Source organism: Dicentrarchus labrax, unplaced genomic scaffold, assembly GCF_905237075.1.
Source record: "Dicentrarchus labrax unplaced genomic scaffold, dlabrax2021, whole genome shotgun sequence".
Classification (NCBI taxonomy): Eukaryota; Metazoa; Chordata; class Actinopteri; family Moronidae; genus Dicentrarchus; species Dicentrarchus labrax.
The window spans coordinates 13313241-13325142 of record NW_026136713.1 but is presented as its reverse complement, the minus strand read 5'-3'; the positions used below and the strand labels follow the sequence as shown (position 1 = coordinate 13325142).

General features: G+C 41.7%; 3 protein-coding genes across 3 annotated transcripts; 1 reads left to right on the top strand and 2 right to left on the bottom strand.

Annotated features, from left to right (window-relative positions):
- Positions 1–2069: 2069 nt before the first annotated feature.
- nsdhl (NAD(P) dependent steroid dehydrogenase-like) lies at positions 2070–6021 on the bottom strand. The gene is made up of 7 exons (XM_051418960.1): positions 5799–6021; positions 5529–5690; positions 5079–5225; positions 4813–4941; positions 4231–4373; positions 3429–3531; positions 2070–2799 (listed from the first exon to the last, which is right to left on the bottom strand). The coding sequence occupies exons 1-7, from the start codon at positions 5817–5819 to the stop codon at positions 2467–2469; spliced, it is 1038 nt and encodes a 345-aa protein (XP_051274920.1). The 5' UTR covers positions 5820–6021; the 3' UTR covers positions 2070–2466.
- A 1034-nt stretch (positions 6022–7055) lies between these two features.
- Positions 7056–9512, top strand: cetn2 (centrin, EF-hand protein, 2). The gene is made up of 5 exons (XM_051420811.1): positions 7056–7390; positions 7602–7766; positions 7857–7985; positions 8286–8423; positions 8602–9512. Exons 1-5 carry the CDS (start codon positions 7388–7390, stop codon positions 8689–8691), a joined length of 525 nt encoding a protein of 174 aa, XP_051276771.1. The 5' UTR covers positions 7056–7387; the 3' UTR covers positions 8692–9512.
- A 348-nt stretch (positions 9513–9860) lies between these two features.
- On the bottom strand, positions 9861–11482 carry LOC127375125 (olfactory receptor 4C16-like). The gene is made up of 3 exons (XM_051420960.1): positions 11267–11482; positions 11039–11140; positions 9861–10448 (listed from the first exon to the last, which is right to left on the bottom strand). The coding sequence occupies exons 1-3, from the start codon at positions 11480–11482 to the stop codon at positions 9861–9863; spliced, it is 906 nt and encodes a 301-aa protein (XP_051276920.1).
- Between the last annotated feature and the right edge of the window lie 420 nt (positions 11483–11902).

Here is an 11902-nt window from a genome sequence, read left to right as displayed (position 1 = left end):
AGAACTCTTTTTTTTTTGTTTACTACATCTGTGCTTTGTTCGTGGTAGTCGAGCAAGCACATACCTGTCGTACAGGTGGCTGACACTCAATTCTGAGAGAGAGCGCGAGGCAGAAGGGAAGAGGGCGACAACAGGGGCGCGCGCAGCACGGCGCACACACAAATGAAGCGACTCACAGCAACATCTCCTGTGGGAACGCTGCTCTCATGCTCACTGGGTAGGAAAAGCCAGAAAGCACAGACATCATTAAAATTAGATCAAGAACAACACACACAGCTGAACTGAGATGAACAGAAACACTGGTGCACACATATAAAAAGCCAATCTTGACATAAAAAGATGGAATATATTGAATTCTAATTTTAGATTGGAAATAAAAACAATTGCTTTTTCATGTTTTTATGCAAATAGTTACACAACAAGTTGACTTAGTTTAACCTTTTGTAGTGCATAGTCTAGGTAAAGGCAGATGAAAGCCTATAATAAACAAAGTGTTTGCTCAATCTGAGTGACTCTGTCTGAGTGTCTATGTTTGTATAAGTGAAAGACAAGAAAATTACAACTCCATGCTCCTGCAATTGTCACAACAATTTCTTCAACAAATTGCAACAAAAAGCACTTTCTGTGCCACTGGCCACAGTATGCACTCTTTGAAAACACAACATGGTTATTAGGCGACCACTGTTTCTATACAAAAGCTCTCTCACACATGCTGTGCATACATTTACAAAGCTTTTTCAAATCAGAAAAGGGTGTGAATAGATTTTGCAACATGTAAGAAGAGAGAGAGTGGAAGAGGAAATTAGCATGTCAGAGCCAAAGTTTCACTCTAGTGAGCACTTTGGCAAGTGTAAACGCTCAAGTCTATTATCTTCATGGATCCCTCTCCCTCTTTCCCCTATACAACAAACCAGTCAGACGGCCTTGCCCGTTGGTGCTGACTCTCGCAGTGAATCATTAGGGTGCTGCTTACGCAGAATTAAAAGTAGAATGCAAAGTATCTGAACTTAACCCTCACTTTGTTGTCACCACACCAAGACAGGAATGAAAACTGCTTTGCCTAGAAAAGGCAGAGCTCTGTAGCAGCTGATTGATAAATTTATCATGAATACTGTGAACATTAGACACTGTAGTGTCTAAAAGTTCAAGTTTTTATGACTTTGTCATCATCAAAATGACAGATGGAATGAGGAAAAAAAAAGATTGTACCTTATGATGTATTCTCACTGCCCATCCCATTATTGTATTCGATGACAGTCCTTCAATAGTATTCTAGCAGATTCCTTAACTCATAGAAACACATGCCATCCTAATGATATACAGATACTGCAGTGTTAGAGTGAAGGTATAAGGTGTGTTTGAAACATGTGAATAGGAATATGAAAATACATTATATGGCTGAAAAATATTAGTGACATATCTGTTTGTTTAGCATCTCATTTGTAAAGTTTGTCTTAAAACCATTTAAACAGCTTTTGATTGCTGTAATTGTTCCTCTGGTCCATTATATCCATTATAGAGTTCCAAATACAATACTAATATGAGTTTGTGTTTAGTGCTAAATTCCCTCTTTTTGTGTGTTTCCTTGCTTAGCTATTATGGAGGGATAGTTAACCGAAGTGATAATAATGCACTAAACACAATGCACAATCATTTTGGAAGATACCCATTGAATTGTTGATCTCAGACTGCTAAAGCCTCATATTAGCTTTGGTTAAACTTTCAACAAACTTTCCATCATAATGAAGACTTCTAATAGACGTATATACATAATCGACTTATAATAGCATTAGGAAGGGATCCTGTTGTGGTCAGTATGGACCGCAGGAACAATTACAACAACCAAAAACAGTTTCATGTACAAATTGGGATGTATACTTTTAGGACAGACCTGGTCACTGATATTTTTCAGCAAAAAGGCCTGCCTTGCAGTAGCTTTCTCGTGATTATTCCAAAACTAAATAAACCCACCCCAAAAGTACACATCCTTGTCCATATACTTTGGTCATATAATATAAAGCCAGTCATCATTTTTAACAATAATTTTCATTCAAGTTGTATCAGGAGACTTGTTGTTTAGAAGAATGTATTAAGGCATTTTGACATAAACAGCAGCATCTCAATGTGTGTACATCTTTGCAGTTTTCACAGTATAAGTGTCAGTATATGTAAGTTGTCATAAACGGTGCTTTTAACATTTACTAAGTGCTTTAAAACTTTTATAATAGCAGACTGCAGTGTGTTGACCGAAACCAGGATCATCTGCTGCCATCTGCTGGTGAAAATGGTACATAAACGTTGAAAAGGCACACAAATGCTACACATTCTGGGGTTTGGATAAAGATAAACTGTTCATTTTGAATTGTCCATTCAGTGCGCGCTGATAATCTCATTCTCATTGTGAGTGTAACTGTACTAACGCCCACAGGCTTGCATGTCACAACAGTCTCCACCTCCATTCTGCCATCAAGCACCTTGTCTGAGATGAGGGTAGCTCTGCACTGTGCGTGCTACCCCCTCCTTCAGACTGACTATTGGTTTGTAGCCCAGGTCCTGCTTGGCACGGTCACAGCAATAGTAGTGGTGGGTTCCAGCCAGGGCCACTCTCATTGGTGTAAAGGTTGGTTTAAAGGACACTAGAGGGCGCAGGATCAGGGCCAGCAGCCAGAGGAGCAGGGCCAATCCGTAAACAAGAGTGTAGGGGAGGTGGTAGCGGGGAGCAGCGTATCCCAGACCCACCAACACTTCAGACATGAAGTCCCAGAATCTAATTGGCTCGTCATTGGTGATGTGGTATGCCTGAAAAAGAAGCAGATGATACAAAGATTTCAGAGATTAAGTAAAAAATGCAGATTATCCCTTTAAGATTACACCCCAAGTCATATAGTACCCCAATTTAACAATTTATGCCAAAAATATATATCAATATCCAATTTTCCACCCATCAATCAATCACTTTTAGCAATACAGACCGAAGATTCATGAGTAAGCAACAGCACGGCTCTTTGCCAAAGTGTTTCTGGGGTCTAGGCCTCACTTTACTGTATAAAAATATAACTATCACTTATTTGAGTGAAATTGGATCATATTTAATTTAGAAAATACTGTCTTCTTTTCAATCTGACATCCTCCGGCTGCTCTGCCTCAACTCAACGCTCACAGCTGCTTTAGCTGCCATTAACATGCAACAGAACGGGCATCAGATGCTCCCGGTCTGGCAATGTTGTTAACTGGGAGCTCCCAGTCTGGCAGGGTCAGCCAAAAGGTCTGCTATAGCTACTTTAAATTCTGTTTGTAAAGCATGTACAAATAAAAATTCTGACCCTGAAGGATAAGGTGCGTAACTAGCGATATAAATTCATGCCCAGAATACTTTAAAACGGCGATACCATGAGGTCAGCTCTGCGTTCGATTTTATTCTCACTCACTTTTCCACATGTGGGGGAGTCTGACCTCAGGCATTCAGCAGCCAGGATATGGCCATGAACTACATTCTCCACAAATGTGAAATCCACCAGATTGGTCCCATCGCTGAAGAAAACAAAGACAGAGAATTGAATAAAGAAATATACAAACAAGCACCAAGGATCTAAAAAAAACAAGAATAAAAGTTAATCATTCAGCACAACAGTCTGTGGGCAGAGGCACTACCTCACTACAAATTAAAGTTTTCAAGAGGCAGGGGAGTAGTGGGTAGGCCAGCGAGTGAGTGAGTGTGGTTTAGGAGTGGAAAGGTAGGAGTAGAAGTGGGTTAGACATAACATTTCAGAACTCAGTATTTTCCCCAACACTGAAAGACCATAAATACATGCACATATGAGGATCTTAGAAGTGTGTCAGACAAGCAACAGTGATGCTTGAAAGGTTAGCAGGACTAGCTACTGGTGTCTGTGTGCTAGTGTTGCCTTCAGAGGCCATTGCTAAATTAGCAGTGTGCACCACTTCACGTCAATTTTGTAACTTTGCACACTGCACAGGTTTAATAGAGCTGTGTATTCATATTTACGAAGACATTCAGCCATTAGAGTCTGGGGAGTACTGACAGTCTGCTGTTGGTATTTATAAAATGAATCTTAGCTTCCAATACATGAACCACAGCAAGTCATACATATTTGTATGTTTTTTTTATATTTTACAGTGAATATTTCTGAAATGAGCCATCTTTTCTATTTATATAAGCATATGAAACTAACTGGATCGGCATTGGCATCATTAAACCCCACGACTCACCCAATGATGAACTTCATTTTGCCCCTGCGAGCTGTATCCACAAGGATAGGAACCAGCTGTGGGTCCCGAGGGCCAAAGATACCATGAGGCCGGATGGCAACTGTGAGGAAACCCTTCTCCTTGTGACAAGCCTCGAGGACCAACTAAAACACAAAAGGCAGTAGAAAATATTCAACACTTTGCATACTGCAAAACAGAGGATGCTGCAAAAGAGCGCTCTTATCATTTGCTCCCCTCTCTCTCATTGGTGTGACTGATTGTGGAGAGCACGTGGTAGATGACACAAATATTGGAGGGGAAGGATGCGCCCACCACTGCTGAAGATGATTTTATGTTGTTGTATAGGGTTGTTGTGCTAATTGTATAAAATAAGGTGATCTGATCTCACCATTAGGAAGGAGAACATTATTACACCATTACATTATAATCACTGACTTTGATTTGAGGAAGAAAACACATGCCAAAGTGGAGAAAAAAATGCAAACTCCACAAATAAATGAATCAAATGTTTTGAGGCAACAGTGCCAACCACTGGGCTACACTGGTGAAACCAGTAAACTCAAATTGAAACAACCACTCTACCTTTTCTTGCTCAATCTTGGTCTCTGTGTAATAGTCGATGGGCTTCTTGGCGTACGGTAGATCCTCTCTCCCATTTTTAATGTCTGTCCCTTCAAACACAACACTGGCACTACTTGTCAGGACCAGTTTCTGGCAAAAGCAAACAGATCAACCACTTTAATGACATCTTTAATCCTTGAACAGTAAATCCTAGACATAAACAACAACAACAACAACAACAAAAAACAAAAAAGAACCCCTGGCTGCGTCTCCCCCCACTGCCTCACCTGTACTCCGACCTCAATGCAGGCCTGAATAACGGTGCGTGTGCCCTGGATGTTGACCCTCTCAAACAGCCTACGGTCATCGCTGGCAGGGGCCGGGGAAGCGCAGTGGAAGACCAGGGACACGTCCTTCAGAGCTGGCAGCAGAGCCTGGGGGCAGAATGTGACAAAAACCACACAGCTATTGACAACTGCATCAGACGCAGTGACTGGACGAGGCCAGAAATATATTTTTTAAAGTCTTTGGGGACACTCTAAATCCTTAAAAACAGCACTGTATTTGAACATTTTCCTACATGTCACTGCCTTGTTTACTTTATATTGTTCCAGAAATGTCAACACTTGACTGCTTTTGGTTTTGTGTTTAGTCTTTAGGGAGTCAAGTCTCTCAACAGTCAGGTCAAGTCTCAAGTCCCCCATTTTTGTGATTTTAAGTCTGACTGAGAGTGTCACCTGTTTGTCGCAGAGGTCTCCCTGGTGGAAGGTGACACCAGGCAGCTCGTAGCTCTGACGGATGTCGAACACAGAGACAGAGTAGCCTCGATCCAACAGCTTCTCCACCAGGTGTCTGCCCAAGAAACCAGACCCCCCGATGACTGCACAGCGTTTATTACTCTGAATGACACACAGAAAGCAAATATTAATACATAATAAACAAAACAACAACACTAGCATCATGAAAAGTTAAAGCAGATTTGCATCATAAAAAGGGGTTTAACTCACCGGTCGAACGCGCGTGGCCATAATGAATGAGAAGTGACCTACAGGTGAGATAAACTACCTGGACCCCGGAACAGGCACTGTGGTGAAAATGTAACTAAAAGTGTTTCCTAACTCTAAAACACGGGTGGAACAAATGTGACAACTTTTAACGTGAGAAGAAGCACGCGACACTGTGCTATTTTACCTGCAGTCGGCGCGTGCCACTAAAACCGCGCACGAACCGTGAAGTGTCTGAATCAGCTGAGCGAGGAGTGCTCTGTAATTGGTCGAGCCAACGCTCGGCACAAATGTGACGTTCGAGTGTAGCCAATGGTGTACAGAATACGTCAAAGAACGCCACAATTTAAACCAATCGGAGACCACAAAGTGATTCCATCCGCCTCCTCGCTCGAAGACCACGCCCCCTGACGTGCCTCAGCCCAATGAGCCAGTGGGTTAATGTATCACCGTCAATATTCATGTTTTTCTGCAACGTATTTTGTTCTAGTATTTGTTGGTTTAGTCAGACGTATTATTAAGTAAAAAAGATAAACAAAGGAAAAAAACATACAAACACCAGTTTATTTCGGTGCAAATGGAACAACTGCATGAGAAACGTGTAATAGAAGAAAACAAATACACTATATATTGAGAAGAGGATAATGGCAAAATTAACAGAAATGGTATCATTAAAACTGGTATAAAATAGTGTTCAAGCAGATATTTATATGTATGTCATTGCTGTACTGTGGACCTTTCCAGTAATAATATTATTAAATAATAAAGGCTTTCTTCAGAAGTGCCCTCTTGGTCACAGAGGCCGTGGATGATGGCTTATTCCATTTATTATATGATTATTAGCTTTTTTAAATTGTATTATTACTTGCTTTTCACCACAATTATCTTATTATTCTCTATATGATAATCATCTTCTATTGTACTCGAAGAAGCTCTGATTTGACAGGGTGGGTTTATTGTATTGAGGTACAGAGTAGCAGGAGAACATGCTCAATTTATATATTGTATATGTAATATTATATATTTTGCATGGTACAAAGACTTCCTCATTATCAATATTCTGTTCCCGTATTTTATATTTCCATGGAAAGCAGATGAGGGTTCTCTGATCGTGTCTTGCGCCATGTGGTCGTCAGCAACCAATCATATTTTTGCCCGACTGGTGCGTTTGATTTTCACTCCCATTTGTACCTGTGTGACTTTAGATTTAGCTCCTCAGTGGCCAGGAAACAACTGGCTCCTCTGCTGGCACCAAGGGTGAACAAATCAAACGCCCGGGCTCCACACCAGCAGCTGCTGAGCAGTGAAACCTGTGCATGCTGTTAGCTAGAAAACGTTCATTTTCTGCACATTTTAGCGACTATTGCTGCGAAATAAATAGACTGTTTTGAGGAATACGAGACTATCTTTCATTCAAGGTGGTTAAACGATTAATGCGAGGAACTGATGTAAAGTGTAAACCGTTGCATCGTCTCCTCCTCCTCCTCTTCCCTAAATGATAGGGAGGCTTCATAGCAGAGGAAAACAGGGGAAAACATTGATTGCTTAACAGATCTGCAGTTCCTTTTTATCAATCAAATATACAGCAACAGATGGTGAGTGAAAATGATTCAGAATAACCTAGTAATCTATGTTAGTGTGTTAGATTTTAGCCATATGTGATGGATATTTACATTATTCCATATTCCATATGAACCATTTGGTTTTTATAGGTCTGGTGAAATTCTGATGTCATCATAGACGCAGTGGCTCTCATGTCTTTTACCATTTTTCCCCCCTCTGCCTCCATTCCTGTTTGCCCACCAGGCGACCAGTGCCAAGAGACCATCCCTGCAGGGTCCTGTCCCACCTCCTCGCAAGAAGACAACCCCCAAACCAGAGCTGACCGAGGAGCAGAAGCAGGAGATCAGGGAGGCCTTTGAGCTGTTTGACACCGATGGATCCGGATTCATCGATGTCAAGGAGCTCAAGGTAAAAGTTCTCAAACACAAATCACAATCAACATGTGTCGGTCTGGGGGGTGCTTATGCTTCACTCTCCTCCTTTCTCACACTGTGCCAGGTTGCGATGAGAGCTCTGGGGTTTGAACCGAAGAAGGAGGAGATCAAGAAGATGATTGGTGAGGTGGACAAGGACGGCATAGGAAAAATCTCCTTTGCTGACTTCCTCGCTGTCATGACACAGAAAATGGTAGATATCTATGTCAAGAAATATACTACATGCATTCCTATTGCCTGCAACTTCAACACACATTTCTTTTTAGCTTTAAATTTGAGTTACTGGTCTTGTTGTTCAGATTGCAAAAAGCAGGTTTTAATTCTGGACTTTCCACCTATTCACTTCCCACTGACTCTCCTGCTTTCACACAAACTGGCCACATTTCTTAGAGTTTATGATGTGGTGGTCCTCTCGTCTGTCCTTCAATGACCACATACCTCCTACAGAAAGGCAGTTTGGGGTAAAACTACTCTCCATCTTCTCCGATTTTAGGCTGAGAAGGACTCCAAAGAGGAGATCCTGAAAGCTTTCCGCCTCTTTGATGATGACGAGACGGGCAAGATCTCATTCAAGAATCTGAAAAGAGTAGCCAAAGAGCTGGGAGAGAACCTCACAGATGAAGAGCTGCAGGTAAAAGCACTTAATTGTGTAATAAAACAATATTCAGATACCTGAATGCAGCCGAACGTCATGCCTCCAATTCTGAATAATGTTTATTGCTCATGAATGCTTTAAAACTCAGTGGATTTGCCTCTTCCATCCCTCCAATCATATTTTCATTATCGCTTATTATTGTGTGTTTGTGAAGGAGATGATAGATGAAGCAGACAGGGATGGAGATGGAGAAGTGAACCAGCAGGAGTTCCTGCGTATTATGAAGAAGACCTGCCTGTACTGAAGGAAGTGCATGACATCAGGGTTGGTGATGTGGAGGGGACCAGTGGTGGTTTTACATGTAATGCTGCTCATATATCTACTTGTATCTCCCTAATATTGTGTTGTGCCATACATTTTCACTTACAATGAGGTTTAACAGTCACATACTACACTGAGAGGAAACCGTTTAAGACTTGAGCACAAAGTCTGGTCAAATGCCAAATTATCCTCCTTTTTATTTACTTGATAATCTTCATCACATTTGCCAAAAACAAAAGAGAAAACTCTCTTTCCTGTTTGGAATGCTGCATACTTTTATGAAGAATACACTCATGATATTAATGATAATATATAGGTTATTTGTTGTCAAGAAAATTCTCAGTGCCTACGTCAATATGGTGACAAAGAGTACATTCCAATGCTTTGATTAATAATACAGTTTGTGCGTTATTCACATGTAGATTGTTTGGTTTATACTGGTAACTCCAGTGTTTCATGTTTTTGGCTTTTGTATGCTGGTTTTCCAGAGAAATGTACAATGTGAGCAGTTGGTTAACCGCTGATGATTGGGGAGCGCTGTCTCATCTCAGTGCTTCCTGTGGATTTGTGCCTGTGCCTCTTTAGAGGGGTGATCAACACAATCAGGGAAGCTGCCCGACCTCTCTCACCTGCATATCTTCCCGCTATCTTTAAAATCTGATTGATTGTGTATGTATTTTTCTCGTAGCATTGAGTATTTATCCCTCTGTATTCTTGAATGTTTTGTATAATACATAGTGATTTTAATGAGTAGACATACAGCATATAAGTGTTTAAGGTACAGATTAAATATATTGAAGCAGATATGTTTTGTCTTCTATTTGTCATTATTGTCCTGTCCATATACCTCGAGTAGTTATCAGTGTTTGAACAGCTTGACTCTTCGATTTTTTTACTCACATCATAAACGCTTGATTTTATTCTACTGCTGCTAATAAAACACACATTGTTTGCCTTTGAAATGCAAATGGGTTACAGGAAGATGCTGCTGCCTTACCACAGCATATTGACTCATCTATTCAACCTCACTGTCAAACAAGTAAATTCAAAGCGTGATGCAATAAATGCGGAAAGCCATACAGGAAGATACTGCTCTTCGCATTCAGGCATAGAATTTTTTTTATTAATAGCAGCTCCACAAATAAATGTTTATCAGGCTTTAAGACAAACTGCAGCCTGCCGTATCCTTTTCTGCAGCTCCCTTGAGCGGTAGCCATAGACCAGAGGGATGAGTGACACCCCCAGGTTATAGTTGATGGTGGTTGCTATATCAAGAGCATCACTGTGCAGGTAACCAGGGATCAGGTAGCTGTCCATGACCGCAGGAACAGAAAAGAGAACAGTCTGAGCTACCTGGAGGGTCAGGGTCACCCAAGCTCTCTTGGTGCACAGCAGTCCTGCACTCATGTCCCAGCAGAGCAGGCAGAAGCATCCGAGGATGGTCAGAAAACACAGAGGCACCACGACAGCACTTACCAAGGTGCAATAAAGTATCGGAGCCGATGTCCCAGACAGGCAGGGCGTGAGAATGAGAGGTCGACAGCGGGGAAGGGGAAAATTGACCTGGATGGTGTTGAGGCTGATACACAAAGCCACACTGGGGAGCACAGCTGATAAAGTCCATATGGCTGCAACAGTTGCTCCCTTCCTTTGAGGACACATCATAAATTCATAGCGCAGGGGCCACTTTACAGCTACAAAGCGGTCCACAGCCAGGGCAGCGCTCAGGAAGAGGGCCATCTGCACAAAAAAAGTGAAGATGCAACCCTCAGTTTTGGCTGTTACTTGCTATGTCAAGGTCTTAGAAGTGCAGTGTTCATAGTAAGTGAGTCAGAGCAGGCAGGCTATCAGAAAAGAGTAGATCTTTTAAAGAGGCTCAAGGAAAAACTCATTGAACTGATAAACTAACTGTGCTGCCCTTAGGTCAAAAATGTTGCTCCTGTCCATACTGGTTGTGAAGAGACTGCTTCCTAATGCAATTTCACTGTACTTTTAGTCCAATATTCTCTTTTTGTCACCATCCATCCACTGGAGCTCAACCAGGAGACATGGTCTTCAGATCAACTATGTCTGTGACTACTGAAGCAGAATATTAGCTTTGGTTTAACTAGAGAGGTAAATTTTATATGAGTTGTTCAGTGGATTCCGCCCCCATCACTTAAAGTATATTGGAATCCCATTAGGAAGGGATCCCCTCTTGGCCAATAAAGGAGGAAGTTGCCCTTTTCAAGTGGTCTACAAGTATAATTAGTTTCATCCTTTACCGTAGCTGTAAATCAATTTGACCCAAAAAAAAAAAAATGCATAAATGTAATCAATATTTTACAAACCAATGAGCAGGCCTGGGTAGCAGCACAGAAGATCAGACACTGGGTCACAGGTATACCTTCTCTGGATCTTAAGATAACTGCTTTGATTGTCCAGAGGAGCTGCTGAAATGGTAATGACAATCATCATTTAGCTTAAAAGTCAAAAGGCATATTATCATCCCAGTTATTATGAAAAGATATAGTGGCATGGTCTAGTAAAAATCCAAAGTCAAATAAGTGTGGACCTACCTGGAGGTTGTCACACAAGAGGAGGTGCATGAGGAGCAGGAAGCGAGTGTGTCTGAGCAGGGATGGGGAGCGTGTGATGACCAGGAGTAAAGGAACACTGAGTAAAGTGTTGAAGGTGCAGCTCACACACATGCTGACCATCTTAACCAGGTGGAAGATGGTGGAGTTGATCTGTGTCTGGGCCTCTAGTGTTGTCACATTGCATTGGATCTCCATGACATAAAGCTCCCTCTGATCTGTCCGACAGATGATTACAAGCCATTAACACCTGGCTAGTTCAACCACAAAAAATCTCTTTGACCTCTTCTCAAATAGGGGGGGAAGAAAATGGTAAAACACTCACCCTCGCATCCGTTTCAAAGGTGCTCTTCCCTCTTGAGCATTTCCGGTGTGACGGTGTGAGGGCTGGTTGCGACTGAATCATCCAGCTGTGCCAGCATTAAAGGCTGTGCATTTACTCAGCTTCACCGTGTAAACGTGTTAGACCTCAGGCCTTAAAACCTCATCCCCGGGGACAGTGATGTGTCAACAGCTAGCGTTTGTTATCAGGATCACATTTGCTTATTTATACAAAAGTCAGGGACAATGTTAACACATCTGCACAGAACTGTATTCTACCTGTCAATATTTGCCTGA

Coding starts and splice junctions, on each gene's coding strand:
- cetn2 (XM_051420811.1), top strand. Junction 7,767..7,856: donor TCGATGTCAAGGAGCTCAAG/GTAAAAGTTCTC, acceptor ACACTGTGCCAG/GTTGCGATGAGAGCTCTGGG. Junction 7,986..8,285: donor CTGTCATGACACAGAAAATG/GTAGATATCTAT, acceptor CTCCGATTTTAG/GCTGAGAAGGACTCCAAAGA.
- nsdhl (XM_051418960.1), bottom strand. CDS start 5,819: ATGGCCACGCGCGTTCGACCG. Junction 5,691..5,798: donor TGGCCACGCGCGTTCGACCG/GTGAGTTAAACC, acceptor TGTGTCATTCAG/AGTAATAAACGCTGTGCAGT. Junction 5,226..5,528: donor GAGACCTCTGCGACAAACAG/GTGACACTCTCA, acceptor TTCTGCCCCCAG/GCTCTGCTGCCAGCTCTGAA.
- LOC127375125 (XM_051420960.1), bottom strand. CDS start 11,482: ATGGAGATCCAATGCAATGTGACAACACTAGAGGCCCAGACACAGATC. Junction 11,141..11,266: donor TCTTGTGTGACAACCTCCAG/GTAGGTCCACAC, acceptor TTACCATTTCAG/CAGCTCCTCTGGACAATCAA. Junction 10,449..11,038: donor CTACCCAGGCCTGCTCATTG/GTTTGTAAAATA, acceptor TTTTTTGTGCAG/ATGGCCCTCTTCCTGAGCGC.